The 20204-nt window shown below is 42.5% G+C and overlaps 1 protein-coding gene across 2 annotated transcripts in view; it reads right to left on the reverse strand.

The window, feature by feature from the left end:
- The window catches only part of TRIM50 (tripartite motif containing 50), a 145419-nt gene that overhangs the window by 27247 nt on the left and 97968 nt on the right, over nucleotides 1–20204 (reverse strand). For both annotated transcript variants that reach the window (XM_085649662.1, XM_085649661.1), the window contains 2 exons: nucleotides 11351–11373; nucleotides 9510–9634 (listed from right to left, as the gene is read on the reverse strand). In XM_085649662.1, the coding sequence (XP_085505788.1) occupies nucleotides 9510–9634; nucleotides 11351–11373 (148 nt within the window). The remainder of the gene's footprint in view (nucleotides 1–9509; nucleotides 9635–11350; nucleotides 11374–20204) is intronic.

Consider the following 20204-nt stretch of genomic DNA (forward strand, 5'->3'; position numbering starts at 1 on the left):
AGCAGGTCACATTTGGTGTATGATTAGGCCCTAGGAACTCAGTCACTCAGTTCAGATTCTGAGGTCTCACGCGGGGGTTCACATATATTCCCTCTGTAAGCGTTCCACCCCCCCCATATCTGGGTAATCTGTCACTTTTTGAAGTGTTAAGTGCTAAATCTGAGCCTGTCACTACTTTCAAACGTTGTAGTGTTGCAGATCAAAGCTAACCGGATGAAAGGGGAGCAGCACAGGTAAGGTTGCTGAGTGATGTTGCAGCAATGAGGTACACCTACACCTGTAATGTTCCCTTTTTCTGAGTGTGGGATGTTCCTTTATTACTACTGTGATGTAAGGAACATATGTTCAGGGGTGCTCTGTAGGGTGCTGCCTCTCCCTTAAGAAAATGGTTTTCAGATAGGCAGTCAGGACCAGGTTTTTTAAGTCAAATGTGGAGTATCTGTGTTTGGGTTTCCTATGGGATCAAAAGCATTCGAGGCACAAGAACATTGTCCCCTGAAACGTCTTTTTAACAAATCCCTTGTCGCTTCTCAAACACCAATGGGCAGGTAAAACACATACTAAATAAAAGAGTTTATCTTCTTGTCTATTTTTCATCACCATTATTGCTAACTGAGTTTTAGTCTTGTTCAGGAGCCAGGATTGTCTAACATAATGGAAAATAAATTGTTCTTCGCCCATCCTACCTTGGTCTCTTTCGAAGGTTCCTCCCCTTTCTGCCACCATAAAAGGCTCCTATATGCCACCCATATCCTGAGTTGCTCCAAGCTACATGTGGTCAGAATTTATGGAGTCTGGACAGACTGAATTTTAGGATGGTGATGAGGAAGACCAACTTGGAGTATTGAAGATTACCTTAGTGTGAACACTGAGTTCCCATTCAGACTTATTTATTTCCAAAATTTTGCCCTTTCAGACTCCATTCACTGTCTTGATCAGACTTTTCTATTTCATAGAAAGTGTAAAGCATTTTAGGTTGTGTCGCAATGCTAGAAACTTGACTGTTTAATCTTATTTCTGCCAGTCCCAATATTGTTTTCAAAATGTAAGAAATAAAAATCGATACTCAGACCTTTTAAAACCCAGGTATCAGACTGTATTTTAGAGAGGAACTTTGCAACGGGGCTATCAAAGCAAAGGCCAAACCAGTTTGCAGCATTAACTTTCGTTGGAGGTGACATTAAAGAGAAGTGGCTTTCAGAAGGTCACTGTTTATGCTCCAGCCTCTTACAAGCTGCAATTTTTGCCATTTCAGAATAAAAACACAGGTACGCTGGACAAACAATCTCCGACACATGAGAAGGAAATCCATTACTTACATGTAAATGTAGTTCTCCAGTATTGGCATCTTTCATAGATTCACATGCTTGAACCATTCCCTGTCGTCAAATTAGGAGTCCCACAGTAAATATGTAAAGCTTTACAACATATATTAAATAGCCTATAATGGCTAGAAAACATTCACTTCGTGAACTTATCCACATCCTTTATAAAGAACCAAACATCAGCTAATCAAGCAAAACTGCCTCTAGAACTCTCTCCATGGAGGCATAATTCCCCCAGATTTTCAAGAACTAGTGGGAAAGGTAATCCCTTAAAAATAAGGAGAGTTTCTACGGGGAGGAGGGTGGGTCACATGTGAATCTATAAAAGATGCCTATACTGGAGAACTACAGTTACAGATAAGTAATTTATTTTCTTCTCAGTATTAGACCTTTCATAAATTCACATGCTTGAATCAGAATAGCTAGCAGTTAGAGCATCTGCACAATCATCATTACAATGGCACAATAGCAGAAGGTGGGATAATAGAATAGAGAAAAGTCTCACCTTATTGGAACAAATGGTGTAATGCTGCTTGTCTCACAGTCGCATCACAGTCCTCTGATGATTCCAGGTAGTAATGTTCTTCCATGTTGCCGCCTGACATTTCTTTGAGATGCACACCTGTGAATAGAGCGGTCAAAGTAGGAACCGCTCTAGTAGAGTGCGCTATAACTTTGTCCATCAGAGGTCTTCCAGCCTTGCGGTGACAAAGCTGAATAGCCACTGAAATCGATCGATTTATGCTCGGTTTCGAAACTGGAAGACCCTTATGAGGATTCCCATATGCTATCAGCAGTTGTTCTGTTTTCCTAAATTGTTTAGTCCAGTGCAGACAGAGCTTAAGGTCCAATGTATGTAACAATCTTTCAGCTGCTGTTTGCAGATTCGGAAAGAATGTCCTCAGGACAATAGGCTCCTTTCAATGAAAATCAATCTGGATAAATTTGGGATTGGTCCTGAGATCCAAACTATTATCCTTGAACTGCAGAAAAGGCCCTTTAATTGGGAAGGCTTGTATCTCGCTAACTCTTCTTGCTGATGTAAGAGCCAATAATAATGCCATTTTCCATGTTAAAACCTACGTCTGTTTTGTGAATAGGTTCAAATAGAACCTACATCAGTTATGCAAGCACTGTATTGAGTTGCCAAGAGGGAGAAGGTGCCTTTATTGGAGGAAAGACTATGAAAAAGAAACTGTTTAATCACCCTACTTGACCACAAGGACAGTGAACCAGTCTCCTTTTTAGGTCTCGCGCTTAGCGATGCAGTGCGCAGCACTGCTCGTGCTTCGAGAGTCCTTTTGTGGAGGGTTCCAAAACGAGCCTGGAATCGCACGCGCTTGTGCGATTCCTTTTGGTCCACGGTATTGGAGTTTGCGGTCGTCTTTTTTAGAAAGACAGCACGCAATAGGCCATTGGCGGTCGCGTTGCTCCGCCCATGGCCTATTGGTGTCTGTTACCCGCACGCCGACATCTGTTTTCGATTATCGTGCCCAGACACGGGCGCGATAATTGAAAACAGATCACTCGCTGTGTGGCGCGCGCGCACCACTCGCTGGCTTGTTCTGGATTTGCTCAGTGGGCACTCGGCTTGTTATTAACACCAGTCGGGCGATATTTTTATAAACAATATTTAGGCCACAGTATTGTAGTACCATACACTGGAGCACATACATTTTGGCCCTTCGAGGTGACAGCATGCGTCCGAGCCCCACATCTTTTCTTCATGGAAAGGTGCCCCCTTACTCTCTGCATCCAGCTTATGGTGTGCCTTCATCCTGCTCTGCTTCCAATGCTACAAGAAGGAAAGGCTTCACCCCCGGATCCTTTATTTCGTTCTTGGATCCTAGAGAACTGAAAAGCTGGTGCCAGAGTGTTTCCATTTCGAGGGAAACAGAACATTTTGGCACAAAGCGACCTTACATGGCTGGGGAAGGAAACGGAGCTCTTCGAAAATAACTCTAACCTTGACTAGCCCTGTGTAGATTGCTGTAAATGAAAATAAAGAAGTGCTTTTTTGCAAGATTTACAGTTTTTCATCTGTCATGGGGGAGACCCCAGCCCACCATGGGTATCAAATTAGGAATAGAATGCAGTCTGGGTTGTCATGTGCATGTCGACTTGTCATTTGCCTTGACAGTGTTCTTCTCGCCGTATAATCTGTACCACATCAGCATGTTGCGTTGTTTTGTTCCATCAGAAAAATGAATGTCTCTATTGCCGTTCAGATCCTCGTTAGGTGTTGTGTTTTAAGACGTGGGTAATACCAGGGAGTCGGCAGTCACCTAATTATTGATAGTTTTACCATTTGCTCCCCAAACCATGTATTTAAAATGTGGGAATGTTATCTCAGTTGACATGTTGTGCAGCCCTAGGGTAGAAACATTTTTTTTTGGTACTACATATATGCTTTCACCAGGTACTAATGTTTTACTAGTACATAAGAAGCAGATGGTATAGTGGGTGGGATTTATATGAACCACTGTTCCCAAGCTCTTTTATATTTTTAAAAATAAATCAGTTCCTCTAATATTTGTTAATATAATCATTACTGGACAGCCAATGCCCACCTTGCGGTGCATCTGGCTGAAAGAAAAGTAGAGGTTCTTCTGTGCTGACAAGCGAGAGGGGGGAGACAGGCAGCTAAGGACCAGACAAGCCCCACCCCCTCTCTCTCCATGGTGCCTGCTACCTGAAAGAATTGTAAATATGTGCAATAGGTTCAGCAAATCTAAAGGCTGCTTGGGAGCCAGCAGGAGCTTTAATTGATGGACTCACTTGGTGACAGACAGTTACTCTTTTTAGAGCACTGTGTAGATGTTACAGTTCATTTCTGGAGTGCATCCTTCCATTGGAACTTAAAAGGCTTGTATTTGGTACAGCCCGATTGCCTATAACTAAAAACATTCTGACAGCACTTGTTTTGACTTTAACACGGAATCTTTTTTGTGTAATGCATTTTTAAAATTCGGACTTGCATATTTACTGTGCAGGTTGGGAAATCCTAGCACTATAAAAACACATGCGCAAACCAAGATAAAGATGTAAATCTGTTTACACTCAGATTTCTGTAGTGATCGCATTAACCAAATAAGCTTTCCTACTGGAACAGTACATTTCCACAGATTATTTTAACATACATTCATTTCTCAGGTATGCCGTTTGTGTTATATTTTGTATTCATTTAAGTGAAGGGCCAAGAAAATAGGCGATTTTACACTCTTTTTTTGGTCCTTGAAAGCAATCTGCAGCGCAGTACCCTTACTCTTGTGCGCTTTGATTGTTTATAAAAAACTTTGGTTGTGTTTGTTGTGATATTGTGATATAGCATATTTTCATCATATGGCTTGTTCTGAAGTGTGAGTCGGCCCATGGGAGTCGATTTATTTAGGTTGAGCCTAACAGCAGTGCGCATGCGCTGCACGCTCTGCGAGGCATGCAGTAGTCGAGTATGCTGTGGAAGCCTCGCCTACTCTACTCCCATATTTTTGATTGGCTGGTGTCATTGTCCTTGGTAAATGCTGGCTTCCGATTGATAATGAGACTTGTTAGTCCCTCCTTGTTACCGCCCTGTCGCCATTTGTTACCTCCCATGAGGACTGGATCTTTTACTTGTGGCGTTACACTGTCTCCTTCATAAGTCGGTAAGCACTATTTTTTATTTTTTTATTAATTTGTCGCCCAGGCCGAAAGGGAGAGTTTATACTCACTAATCGAACAAGCACTTGCAATGCAATAGGTATCGCATTAACGCGAGTTTGAGCTATTGACATTGCAAAAAACAATGCCTTTTATTTTTGTTTTCGTTTTTAAAACATAAATTAAAGGCATTTTCATTTACAATGCCAATAGTTTAAACTTGCGTAAATGCGAGACCTATTGCATTGCAAATGCTTGTTATATCTTAAAATTGCTGCTAAATGCACTTTAATAGAAGAATGGACCAAACCTGACTTTACTAAAAATAATATATAGGGTAGAATTTCCCGTGTCGCAAAAAGGTGTAGTGCCAGCTTTCCCAAACAATCAAAGAACCTATCTAGAATTCTATAGTTGAGTTTCCATTCATGACAGCGGTTTCTGGTTCTGCTCTGTGTATCTGCCAGAACACTGTTTGTCCCTGGGCCAAGTTCTGTTCTTATTGTTATCTGTTGTTGTTACACCCATTTCTGGATTTCTTGTGCTTCCTGTGATAGAGCCAGAGATCTTGTGCCCCCTTGTTTGTTTATATAATGCATGCTGGTAGTGTTGTCTGAGTGACTCTATGCTCCTGATCCTCTTATCCAGGTTAGGAATGCTAGGAGACTCAATAAAATGGCTTTAAGTTTCTAACAAATATATATGCATTTTCATTTGATGCAGAGACTATTTTCCACTTCTTTTTAAATCCTGACCTGTAGGTGAGTGCCCCACCCCTCTAGGGTAGCATTCGTGGTAATAACGAATTTGGATATCTGAGGTAGGAACGTTAATCCTCTCAACAGATTGGCATCCCTCGAACTCCAAGGTAAAGCCGCTGTCATGTTTGGAGTGATCTGAATTACTTCATCGAATGATCCCGGAGTTTTAATCCATTCCTTGTCTAACTCTTGCTGTAGAGGCCACATTCTGCGCCAGCCAAATGGTTCTAGGGAAATGGCAGAGGACATCATCCGTAGAAGTGGTTTGAATAGGCAAACCGAAAACGTACTTTCTTTTCAGTAGCCTCTGTCCCAACAGTATGAGTCTTAGTTGACTTTCCTGTGATAAGAATGCTTTGTCTCAAATTATATCCAGAAGTGCTCTCAGGAACGTTATTTTCGGTGAAGGATTTATCGTCGATTTTTGGTGATTGATGGTAAGACGTATGTCGTTGACAAATGCTAGACAGGCTCTTGTTGCATGCCACGAAGTTGGTGCCTTTATCATCTAATTGTCGAGGTATGGAAATACCTGGAAACCCATCTGCCTTAGATGAGCTGCAAAAGGAGAACTTTGAATTGGTAATGAGTGACGGACACTCTGAATCTCAAGAATTTGTGATGTCTTGGGTGAATGGGAATATGAAAGTATCCTGTAGATCTTGTACATCCAAAGTTGACATGTAATGTCCGTGATTGAGAAGATGCAGGATGTGCTGAAGAGTTACCATGTGAAAGGATTTTTTTCTCAGGTACTTGTTTAGCTTCTGCAGGTCCAAAATTGTCGTCATTCTCCTAATTTCTTTCCTATTGAGATGAATCAGGAATAGAACCAATTCCTTTCTGGGAGTGAAACACTCAGTCGATCGCTCCTTTTTTTAGCATGGTCAGCATTTTCCATTGGAACAGATGTAGATGAGGCAGGGGTGCTCCTTTTGGTGCTCTCTGGGTGAATTCTAAGGTATGACCGTAGGTAATTAAGTCCAGAACCAACTGTCTGATGCTATCCATTTCCACTGGTGTAAATAATTTGAGATTTTTTAACCAGTTTGTCAATGGGATGGAGACGGTATAACCAGCACCCTCAGATTGTCACTGTTTTCAACCAGTGTCACTGTCTTGAGAAGTTTTCTTCCTTCTCTGAGCTTATTTTGTATAAGCTGCTGAGGTTGGTTGTCTAAATTGCTGTTGTGGATACGAATGCAGATACTGTTGCTGAAAGGGCTTAAATTATAGATATCTATATGTTTGATATCCTCCTCTATATGCAAATAACCATCTTATTTTTGCACCTCGAAAGGGATCTTTCTCATCTATAGAGCACCTAAAGATTTTGCAGTATTCTTTTCTGCTTTTATCACCTGTAAGGCATCATCCATATGCTTTCCAAGCAATGCTTCCCCTTCATATGGCATGCCCATTATTTTGATCTGAACTTCCCGCCTGAACAATGTGACTTTTAAGTTCAAGTATTTTTATTCGTTAAAAATGAAAAAGAAGCAAAAATTCTGAAATACATGCGATACAAGCAAAAACCCAAGCAATACAAGATGCACATGAAAATACAGTTGATTACTAATGGTTAACAGCCAAGAATAGCAAGTGAATTGACGGCACAAACAGTAGTAGCTGACATAATGGAAAAATGTTTTTCAATGTTTTCTAAGCACCGGCCTTCTCTATCTGATGATATGGAGATGGGTGTAGATGGATTCTTGGGCCCACATTTGAGCTAATTGAATCACCACAAAATATGGTTTTAGATGTCTAATAAAGCATGCAGGCGAGTTTTCTGGTACTTTTTATTTTTTTATCTATCCTTGGTAAACCTGCAGAGACTATAACATCTACTATCGGTATTGCCTTAACTGATTTGTTTAGCAGGTTCCTTAAAGTTATATAAAAAACAATTTGACTCCTTGATAAAGTCAGTGTGACAACTGAAACCTTTTTGCGGCTCTTTCCATCAGATTATGAAACCCTCCAATGTCATCAGGTGCAGAATCTAACTGTTGTGGTGCAGACAGAGATGGCACTGGAATTAGATAATTTTCCCATTCATTGGGTATTGATTGGTTGTTAGGAATTTCCTCTTCTTCTCTATCCTCATTTGAGGAGATTACCTCATCCAATTTGTATAGGCCCTCTGAATAAGTCCTTTTCTTTGGGGGTTGGAAATCCAACCCCTACAACTCTGGGGGAAGGGTTGAGTGCCCACAGAGAACGTATCAACCTGTAAGTGATCAGATCAATAACGATACCAAGAATAATGATTAGTTTTCAGAATATCGCTATCCCTCTCATTAGCTCCCAGTGGGTTTGTTAAGGGGGATGGCAGGTGGGGCCAATTCTCCAGCTGCAATTGCCCTTGGCCCCCTTGTCCTCCACTACATTTGATGTGGTGGATTAAAGCCTACAGTGGGACAGGGGTGAGGGGGTGACAAAACAGGCACCCCCCGCCACAGTCAGCATTATTTCTCCCTGCTGATGGATGGGTCAGGATGTGGGTGGCAAACTGCGTGAGAAGCACGTATGTCACAGCACAGGTTAGTCTATTGACTGTAGCCCGCCTTGTGAAACATGCCAACCGCACTCCATGCTTTTATTTATGCTGCTGTGGCCACAGCACCCAACAGCTAGGGGTGGGTGCACAGAGGCCAGCACTGGGAAGTGGTTTCCCAGACTTTTTACTGGTAGACGTTGACTTCGACCTGTGCACGCCCTGTGCTATAGCTTCTTAATAAGGCGATTTTCAACCTCTTGCACTTTACTCCCAGCGACAATCAGACAGCACAGTTGAGCGGCTGCATAATTTTTAGGAATTCTCTGTGCCAGCAGCACTGTTGAGCCTGATTGCAGGCTAGGGGATCCTGTTGGTGCTTAATCTGCAGGTGTTTGCTGCTGCAAGGGCTAGGGCAGCACAACCTAGCAGCAAGGGAGCACAAGCAGGCGAGGAGCTCTGAGCTGCTACATGTTTTGTGCGTGGCTGATGTTATAATGAGGATTGCCTCATTCCCAAGGTACTACCTTAATAAATAATTACTGTACATGGACATATGGTCCTTGAACTTTGTATTTTGGCTGGGCTACCTTTTTTAATGAAAAGCAGTGACCATTGTACAAAGTTAATATGGAGCGCTGAACTACGGGTCTGGCTTGGCCTTAAGAGCCAGAGCATTAGTAGAGTCATCAAATATTTGGCATAAACCATTTTACTTTAGTACATTAGATTATATACATTGTGTAAACTGCATTTATTATATGCAATACTTTCTAAACAATAACCTAGAAACATTCATGAATTGCACATCCCTTTCTGCCCTGACAACGATGCCATTGGTGACTCAAGATGAAAGCCATGTGCCCATATGTTAATTTGTATGTTGTTATTATAAAAAAAGACCAATATTATAGCCTAATAAACCATATACAAGAAAGATTGTTCTACACCCAGAGCTACACCCGGAGCCTAATTACTTCCAAGAGATATCTTCATGATTACCCATTGCAGGTGGCCTCACCAGTTGTATCTGTGTGGCCCCTTGAGACACCAGTACTCAATGCTCTCTCCTCCAAGTACCCATCGTGCCACCTGTTGCACAGCCATTTCAACTTGGGCACGTCTTAAAGACTGTCAGGAAATCTGAGACTCACAATGTCTGAATCTTTAATGCCATGACTAATTCCCTGGGTGCATGTAGCATGTCTGTCAGCAGGCTCGGCCATCACTCATTTAAGGCTGTGGATAAATGCTTCCAACATAGAGATAATAGCAGCCACGTACCTGGTAAGATTCTGCGGAATAGGCGTTTCCAGACGGTAATCTTGAGGTCATCGTGCCGAAAGCCTGGCTTGAATGACACAGCACTATAAGGAACATCTGAGCGGCGCTGTTGAGGAAGCTGTGCTCTGTGTGTCACAGGAACAAAGGAGAGAGACTGTCAATAGTATCAGTCTGTGCTGAACTCCTTCTTTGCTATATCCTATTGTCATCATGATGGATCCCTCTGCAGCACAAGGTAGAGGAACAGTCCTGAGCCTTTCTCACTAACAAATGAATCCTCTGATCAATTGTTCCTGCAGTGCCACCATTAGGTTGTGGGGAAGACCATCACAAACTGTCTTTCATGATTCATACAGATCAAAAGTTGCCTTCTCCACACACTAGCCGGGCATGGCCGGCTTGTCTTTTTTCATCACCATGGTATTCCTTCTTTTTTTTTAAAGTATCAAGGACAACATTAATCATTTAAATGAATTCAATCGTTTCTCTCTTCGAAGGCCCAGACCATCCTTCTTCCATCTTTTCAAGTCTAACCTTAAATCCATTAGATGTGGTGCCCCACTGGGTTCAGTCCTTTGGCCACTCTTGTTTAACAAGTACAAGACACCACTGGTGCAACTTCTTCATTCAATGGTAGTCCTTTGCTGCTTGTATGCTGATGACCTTGCAATCAACCCAACATACCCTATACTCATCCCAGAACCCCCTTCTTTTCTCTGCCCATTCTGGGTAACTTTTAATAGCCTAAAACTGAGTCCAGCAAAACCAAACTACTCATCCCAAAAACCATCAATAAATGGAACACTTCCAGCTCGCCAGAAGTAATGGGACCTCATTCTTCTCTCTCCAAAGTCATACACAATTTGGGCTTCTCCATTGACTCTAATCTCTCGCTGGAACTTCACATCTCTAAAGTAGCAAGCTCCTGCTTTTGCAGTTATAACTACTGAAAAAGATCCTGCCCTGAATAGTCTTAACCCACCATGCTCACCTTGACTTTGGCAATTCGTCAATTGATGCTACTTATGTCTTTCTAACAAACTGATATGATATCTACAATTAGTATACATTACAGCAGCCCATCTCATTACAGTTACCCATCAACGAGATCCCATTAAACCCATCCTTCCACATGTCCATTGACTGCCCATTAAAAAACAAATCATATTTAAACCCTTAACAATTGTTCATTGTACCTTTCATGTCAAAGCTGTCTTTTTTTGGACTACCAAGTTTCATCTCCACCACCTGCAATGGTCTCTTAGAACCACCTGACAGTTTCTGTTAAACATTCCTAAAGCTGCACAGTAAAGGATGGGGATACACTATTATCACCCGTGGCATCTAGAGTGAAATAAACTCTAATCACCCCGCATTTCACTCCCTCATTTAATCTTTTTTGTACAGCACAAAATACCCTTTTTTGTACTAAATGATTTTCACAAGCGGTCTTCTTTTATTATCATTACGTACATACACCTTGGTGTACAAGCGCTTTAGAAATCATAACATGTATTCATATTCCTCCTCTACGGACATCAGGCCTCTACTCACTTGTAGTCTTTCACTCTTCACTCCAGCCTTGTTCCCATCAGCCCTATGCTTCCCCCAAAACCACCAGTCATCAGATTTATTCCCATTACCTCTCTGCTTGAGCCAAGACTGCACCATCCCTGTAACTACTCTTCTCTGCTCAAGTTATCCCTTTTTTAGTACACAGTCCAATCAAACATCCAGATTTCATGGGCCTGCATTCAAAATGGCCCCCATCCGGCACAACCACCCCCTTTAACTCTCCTCCCTGTATACAGAGGGACATAGGCTCATGAAACATAGCTCACCTTGAGGCGATGGCGGAGTATTTCTGTAAGGAAAAATAAATAAAAATATGGTTAATAATTTGCTTCTGTGTACCCCATTTAATACCATAATTAAGATAAGTTATGACATACTAATGACTAGAGGAAATATATTATTTGCCTTAACAGATTAATGGTGCCTGCATCCAACCACCGACCTGCTTCTGTACACGTGTTGTGGGTGGTATGATCCACCACCGTGTCACAGTCAGTCATAGACAGAGGTGTAACCTTACCTGACTTTGGAAGTAAGTTGAGAAACAGCTACTTGGCAAATACCTTTGTTAACTGTAACGTATGTGCTTCCTATATATATATATTGTAAAGGGCTCTGCATCTCTTGAATTATTTAATGCTCAATGAAGAGTGATGTGTGAATAGCAATAGAATAGTATTAGATGAAGCATGTTGGTGTGCAGGAATCTGGAGGAAGGCAGCTCATTGGGGTTGCTTCTGGGATTAATGCACACTTCCCCGTAGAGAAATAGCTCAGCATGTTTTGGTTGAGTTAACATGCTCAAGGCAATGAGAGAAAGACTGGGATTGGTTCTCCTTAAAGTGATGCTTTTAACAATGATAATGTCAATGGCAGTGAATTGGATCAGGATAGAAAAGCTCAGATCAATGTTGGTGAATGGTATCTGAACCAGAAAGCTCAGGTGATGCAGTCACGGTCACTGAATGGAATCAGCTTACGAAAGTTCAGGTGATGTAGTTAATGTTATCAAATGAGATCAGCATAGGATAGTTTTGGGTGATACTATCAGTTAGTGGATGGGATAATTACAGGAAAGCTCACGGTGATATTGTCAATATCAGTATGTAGGATCAGCACAGCAAAGCTTGCGGTGATGCTGTCAATGTCAGCCAATGGGATTAATCGGTGAAAGCTCAGGGTGCCATTGTTAATGTTGTGAATGGGATAAGTAAAGAAAACCTTGGGGTAATGCTGTCCATGCCAGTGAATGGTATAATTACAGGAAAGCTTGAGTATTGGTTAACGTGAATGCACCTGGAATGATATTTTGGGCTCTTGAGTTGAGATTTCCTTCGCTCTCTGAGGGATAGCAGGGATGTATGGCAAGGCGGAGCTAAAAGGAAAAGGCAGTATAATGAAGAGGGTAAAATACACACATATTAAACAGAAGTAGCATACAGACTGGAATATCCATTTGGAGTATGTTACACACAAAACATTCATATTTACTAAAGTTTGGTAGAAGGTTAATTGCACTCTTTTGGAACCTTTCACCCTGGGGAGAAGTACGAGGCACAGGTCTACCCTCTCAACCATGTTCTTTGCCTTGGTGCTGGAGCACCTGGTATGTAGGGTCAGGAAGTATGCCTTTGGGGTAGCTGGGATACCTTGAGAAAGATGAAACTATAACAGACACTGATTATATTTTACTGTATGCAGCTGAAGCAGTGATTTCTGAATATAGGACCCTATATATCTTTAAAGTGTTCGGACAATATTCGGCTTCCATATTAATTGGGTCTAGTCCATCCTGTATCCCTTTGCTGCCTGGGATCTAATCCCCCACTGCTCCTCTCCCTTCAGAATAGTATAAGGGCTTAGTATTTATATCGCGAAGATTGAGGGAGAATTCCTCAAATGCAATCTGAATGGAGCCTGGTAGACTGCCAGAGCGATATGCAACACTGCCACTCTCACCCATGGGAAGGGCCACTCTGTATAACATGGTTATCCAGCCAAGATTTCTCTATTTGCCCTAAAATACACCCTAAGTGCCAAATGTCTTCTTTAAAAAACCAGATTCAACTATATGTAGACTGTCGTGGGGTGTAGGTCTTCCGAGTGCTCACCATCTAAACTCGTGTGTATTCACTGGTGGTAATGCACTCCCTAATATATGCCTGGACTATTGGAGTTCTTATGATGATAAATGAATAGATGAATAGACATTCTCGTCTCAGCGGGAGCCAACTCTAAGGGTTGATAGGAAAACTCTGAGTCAACCTTGTTATAATTCAGTACTATGTGGTATCACCGAAGTTAGATACTTGATGGAGCACACAGCCGCTGGGATTAGGATATAGAAGGGAGCTACTAGGAAACTAGGGTGGGAACATAATTTGACTGCTCTAACTCCATCATAGATCAGTGGGAGACTGAAAGACCGAAGACGACTATAGAGATTCGGCTGATGGGACATGATAGGGCTATCCACTTTGGTAGAGGTGTCGGGTTCAAGTGACTAAAACACCTTTGAACAGCTCTAAAAAGAATATAACATGGGGACACAGAAGCATTCCAGTACTTGCAGTTGGAGCATATTCTGGGGTGCATATGCATGAGACACAAGGGATAAAAGTGCACCTGTAAGAAACTTTAGCATTCTTTGTAACCCAAGGTTTATGGTGTCGTGGAAAGACACTGACAGACTACCAGCTGCGGTCCTCCATGGGGGCGGAGAAGTACAGACCCCCCCCCCCCAGACTGCTGCACAGAAACCTGGAAAGTAAAATGGTAATAAAAAGATTTTATTATCATTTTTTTCCTACGACTTTCTGCTGAACAGAGAGGGCAGGGCGGGCCAGTGTGTCATTACTGTTGATTGGTAGCAATGACAAGTGGCCCTTTTAATGTAAATTGCACAAGTCGGTTTGGTTGTATACCTTGCTACGGCTAAACAGACATGCGCAATACAACCTTTCCAACCCAGCTGTCTTGGACAGCAGAGTTGGGGAGCAAGCACAGGCCTTCAGTGCTCTTCGGAGTGCTGAGAAAGCCTGCTGCAGCCAATCCAGACACTTCTCTCATGTAGCATGAGCGCAGTGTCTGGATTGGACGAGGACCTGTGGGAGCAGTAGGACTTCGCGCTCAGAGGAGTTTGGAGCCAGGGACTGGAGAACACAGAGGACGAGCTGCAGGCTCTGGTAAGTGAAACTTTTTTTCCATATTTAAATGTTTGATTATTTGTTTGTATGTTTTTGATTTATGTCGACCCCCCCCCCCCATTTTCGTGGGTCACCAATCACCACTGCAGACTATGGGAAACCTCTGAGTACCCAACTCTGGTGGCATGGAACTGAGGTATGGACTGGTCTATTCTTGCTAAGAAATAAATAAATGAAGGCAGATGATATCCCAAAAAGTATAACAAAATTCCGGATTAAATTTCACAGCTATTTCTAGGGGCAGAAAGCATGTTGCTATATAAGACTATGCTTTTGCAAGGAAGCATTAAGTAATTTACTGAATGTATACTGTTTTTGTCTCAAGGGGGTATGTGGCTAGCTGTTGGACATATAGTGGAGCTAACAATATTAAACTGTAAAGTGTTCCAATAGAGGTTTGTTGATTGTTATGTGAAAAGTTTTATTAAGCACTCTAAAACTTATACAGGTGTCCTGCCACTGAAGAGAAACCAAACTGAATTAAACATAGGAGGGAACTATTGCCCATAAAACCAGGTCTTCAAGACCTTCCTAAAATGTAGTAGTTCATGCATCTTGTGCAGTGTTACTGGGAGAGTATTTCATAGTTGTGCTGCTACCACCAGAGCAATCCCAGTTAAATCTGGGTACTGCTAGTAAGGATGCATCAGTAGAGTGAAGGGCACAACTAGAGACAAATGGGGTAGACATTTTGCTGAGATATAAAGGCCTGGTATGTTGAAAGTCTCTATGATCATGGCTGAGGGAATTAAAGGTAAGCCTCTTCACCACCAGGAGCCATTACAGCAAATTCAAAGCAGCACTATCTAATTATCGACCTATCTCCTTGCTCCAGTATCTGGATACGGTGTTGGTGGCCCATGTGGCAAAGTGTCTGTCCAATTTTTTGAAACAGACTAATTTTCTTGATCCACACCAAGCGCGCTTCCGCCCCGCACATTCTACTGAGACAGTCATTACTACAGTAATGGACGCCCTACGGGAGAAAGCTGATAAGGGTATTCCCCAGGCCTTGCTGGACTTATCCACAGCTTTTGACGCGGTCGACCATGTTATCCTGGTGGACCGTGTCAAGGAAACAGGCATTCAGGGGCCTGCCTTAAGTTGGATATGCTCCTTCTTGGAGGATTGCTTCCAGGCAGTTCTCCTGGTCCAGTTTATGGCTCCTAAGCAAAGAATCACGTGTGGGGTGCCACAGGGCTCGTCTCTCACCCCACATTTATTCAACATGTACCTCCTTCCTTTGATCAGGTCGTTGAAGGGAAAAAAATGCTTACTTTCAACTATGCTGATGATTTGCAGCTGCTCTTCACCATTGATAACTCGCCCTATTCAGTCCCGGTTTTTCAGTCAACCATGCGGTTCATCAGTCACTGGATGGACAGAAATCATCTAAAACTAAACCCAGGAAAGACTGAACTAATTTTGACAGGTGGCAGCCAGAAATTCTGGGGTCCCCATTATTGGCCAGGAGAACTAGGCCCCCCTCCCACTCCTTGTTCATCTGCCAAGAGCCTCGGAGTCATAATATCCAATGACCTGTCTCTAAAAACGCATGTGGGATTTGGTATCTCTTCTTGTGCCTACCAGCTGCGTAAAATCAGAAAGATAAGTAGGTTGCTGACTCAAGCTGCACTGATACAGGTTGTAATGGCTATGGTTTTATCGCACCTAGATTATTCCAACACAATCTATCTTGGATTACGAGCTGGTCTTATGAAACGGCTGCAGATAGTCCAGAACCAGGCGGCTAGACTGATCTACCGGCAACCTAGGTGGCATCATGCCTTCCCCCTTCTGAGGGAATTGCACTGGCTCCCCATGCCCAACGCTGCGTATTTAAGATCGGTTGCCTGGTATTCAAGTCACTGCATGGTCAAGGTCCTGGATTCATAGACAGTCGCATTTCCAGGTTCTCTCCTTCACGGAACCTTCGCTCGGCCCACCTCCACCTACTGTCAACATGAAGTGACCACAATCCAGACATATAGGAGAGGAAGTCAACTTTATGAGTGACTCTCATATTCAAGCATAGACATTCCATCACCAAGGAGATGACAGAACACACAGAGAGCAATTACATCACAACTATAGATATTACACAACACCTACCTTTAAGTTAAAGCGACAAGGAGGAGCCAGGTTTGCAACTCTGGCCCCAAAGTTATGGAATTCTATCCCTCTGGAAATCAGGTCCACTACTGATCTACTGAAATTCAGAAAATTGCTTAAAACTTGGCCGTACATTCAGGCTTACAATTGATCTGTTAAACCTTCCGGCACTTTCTAGATTCAGCGCCAAGAAAACAACCGGTGAACGAGCGCTTTACAAAACATTATTAACATAACATAACATAACATAGCAGAGGCAGAAGAATGCCGTGGTAGACCAAGAGCCAGTTTGGCTGCGGCATTTTGGATACATTGGAGCTTTTCAAACAGACCGAAAGGGACACTCAAAAAAAGAGATTTACAGTAGTCAAGATGACTTAAAATTGTCACTGGACCACCACTTAACGGACTGACACGGAAAGAAGCCACAAAATTTTCCTCAGCACCCAAAGTAAGCAAGGAGCGTGTGGAAGATAAAATATTAAATTATTGTTCAAGAGAAAGACACAACTCCAGATAGAAACTCAAGTTATTCACTGACTTAACTGGAACAGAGGAATTAGGCCAGGATGAAGGTTAGAAATTGGAGGGGAGGGGTCAAAAAGATGGAGTATAATTAATCCATAGCATTTCAATGGAAACAATAAAACAATTACATAAAAATACAAATTTTGAAGTTCATGTCCTCTGAAACAGCTAAGAAAAAGGTGGATGTGGTGGATCTTAAAGGACATATGCACTGAAGACTGATGACTCGGTGAATCAGGGACAAGTTCTTCTCTAACCTCAAAGTGCCAAAGGTAACCAACTTTTCAATGTGGGAATCTATTCCTTGCTAAATTGGACTGCACAGTGGTAGGAGTGTAGCGTTCCAGCGGCAGCCGGATAAGTGATGTAATCATCAATCGAGGGTCATGAGCAGCCATAAACAGGTTCATCTAGAAATTAAAATATTTATTGGACTAACAAGGGTATAGACTAGCAATGGGGAAAGCATGTTGAATTGAATCAAGCTTATCACATTAAAGTGCATTTATCTTGGGACCTTTACCCATCTGAGAGAGGGCTGTAAAGGTGTCTTTAGCGACTACAAAATTGGCAACTAGCTCCCCTTAAGCCCAAGTCATGTTAGATAGAAGGTATTAGTCCTCTGAATATGAAGGGGAAAACGCCAGTGCCCTCACACAGCATTAGAAGATGGGCCAAACATCCATTTAAACAAACATGCACACAAACCCACACACCCACCCACACAGATTTGGTTGACCCCATGTAGAGTGGTCATGAATGGGCGCACTGCGCCTCCTTTGTCTGTAAATCACACTGCTTATGGTTTTCATGAAACCAGAAGGCCCGTACTTTGTCCTTGAGGCTTTGGACTGGCCAGCCTGTGACAAATAACACATAAAGAAGCAGTATCAAGTCCGAAATATGTACGACGGTGGCTATTTAAAAAGGAATACTGCAGATGAAGGATTTCACTAGATGTTGGGGTCTGGATTATAACTTGACCAGATAACTAGTGATGCCACCACCACAACCATCACCTCTGCTACTTTGTGCTACACGACTAGACAATGTCATGCTAGCACAGCCTTAGTATGCGGCTAGAGTGCACATTGTGTGAATTATACGAACCAAAGCCAATGAAATAGCAGTAGAAGTACAAGTGAAATGTTCCAAAAACAACACAGACGATAAGCCAATAACTACGGGCCCTTAGATGTTAATGGGCTCAGGAGGTTACAGCCCCGGGGTGAAGGTGTCCATAGCAGTGAATGGGCTTACCAGATGACAACCCAGTGTGAAAGGTATCATTGGGTTGTGAATGAGATCACCAGGGGATACCTCGGAGTGAATGCATCTATAGCAACGTTTCAACAGGAAGAAAACCTACAACAGAGTTTTATCTGGCATCACCCCTAGAATCTGGAACTCTTCCCCCTCCCCCAAAATAAGACAGACTCCCTCCACTACCTCCTTCAAAAAAAAAGTCAAACTCCTGTTAATGAACACATTCTTGGTATAGATCATTAGAATTCTGCCTCTTGAGATTATTGTTCTATCCCATGTGTACTCTTACTATGCTTAAAGATGTGTATTTCATTGCCTCATTTACTTGTAAAGCACACTGATACCTGCAAGGGTCATTTATGCGCTATATAAAACTTTTCAAATAAATAAAATAAATAGGTAGCAGGAAAGGAACTCAGCAGCCGACAGCACAATGTGAAGAGTCCATGGCCTCAATAGATTCAACAGGGGCCAACAAGGGCTGAAAGTGTCCATGGTAGTGAATGGACTCAACAGATGACACTTTGTCTACGACATTGAATGTGATCATTAAGTGATAACCCAGAGTAAATGTGTCAATGGCAGTAAATGGGCTCGGCTGTGCTTTCAAAGTCAATCATGAGAAGAGAAACACATTTACATTTTCACTACAGAATCTACAAAGAGATTTCAAAAGACCTGTTGGATTTTGAAAGCAACATGTCTAGCCATTTAAAATCATTAACAAATTCTGTAACCCCGACTTCATCTTCTCTGGCATCATCCATACCCAGAAACTTTGTGATTTTCTAGCAGACCACATAATCAAAAAAGCAAATAATTGTGAATCCACTCTCTTATGCAATTGGTTGTTCATGCCCATAGCTCACTGGAATGATAAGTGCACAGTGTTCGTTTGTCTTCTTCTGACTGAAAGTTCTACCTGGAGTCAGTTGGAGATAAGCAGAGGTGTCCTGTAGACTATGGCTGCAGGGCTCTTAAAAAAGTACATGGATCTGATCTTCTGAACCCAGACCATCTTTTCTAAACTGGCAAAGAGCGGGCAAACAACACCTCAACATGCCAAACTATTCTGAACTATCTCTACCGATCCTCAACTCTCTAGATGACTGGTGGTGCTTGAGAGTGATTCTTTATACTTCGCCAGTGTCAGTGAGGATTACTAGTTATCAGGGTAAGGGTAGTTCCTCCTTAGCCAAGATAGTCACGGAAAGTTGATCCAAGTGGCTAATTGTCCTGTTGCAGACAGACCGGTTGGTCAGATCTTGGTGCCCTCACACACCGGTTAGAGTGTCATGCTTCATCAATGGGCGCTCCTCGTCAAGCCGGCACTGCAATGTTTGACAGGCCTGGGGGCTCTTTGTTGGAGATCTTTTGATCCGAAACTGCCATGTAGATAAATGCATGTGAGGGGGCTGACTAAACGTGTAACTAGTGATGTAAGTGATATACATGAGTGGTAAATAAAATAGACACAGGAATCCTATAAACAAAATTTTATAGAGGAAGGATACTCGGTCTAAATCAAAAACAGTGGTGTTATCTTGTGGTTTTAAAGTACTAGGATAGCTTTGAGTGTCAGGTGGTCAACCTGTTTTGTGCCTCGACAGCCCCAAAACCGGGCGGCACTTCTTCAGGACCAAAAATAATGAAGAGTGCCTCAAACTGAGGCCTTAGGTCTCCCTTCTAAGTAGGGATGACCTATCAAAGTTTTACTGGCCTACCACTAAATGTATGCCGGCCTCTGGTTCCACCTCATAGGAGGCAGATTCAAGCTCTTTAGGAAGAAATGGAGGGTGCCGATCAGGTTGAGGGACACTTGGTGGTGGTCGGGACTTTGTTGTCTCACCTACCGCCTCCATCGTCAGTGAGAATTACACCACCACATTACACAACTTTTCTGCCATTCTATAGGAAGGAAAAAATAGACTAACCTTACAAGATAGCATTCCTGCTTGGGCTCTCACCGCTAGTACAAGTCAGCTTGTACATTCTAAAACCTCAGTGC

The sequence above is a fragment of the Triturus cristatus genome, chromosome 3_2 (assembly GCF_964204655.1).
Source record: "Triturus cristatus chromosome 3_2, aTriCri1.1, whole genome shotgun sequence".
Classification (NCBI taxonomy): Eukaryota; Metazoa; Chordata; class Amphibia; order Caudata; family Salamandridae; genus Triturus; species Triturus cristatus.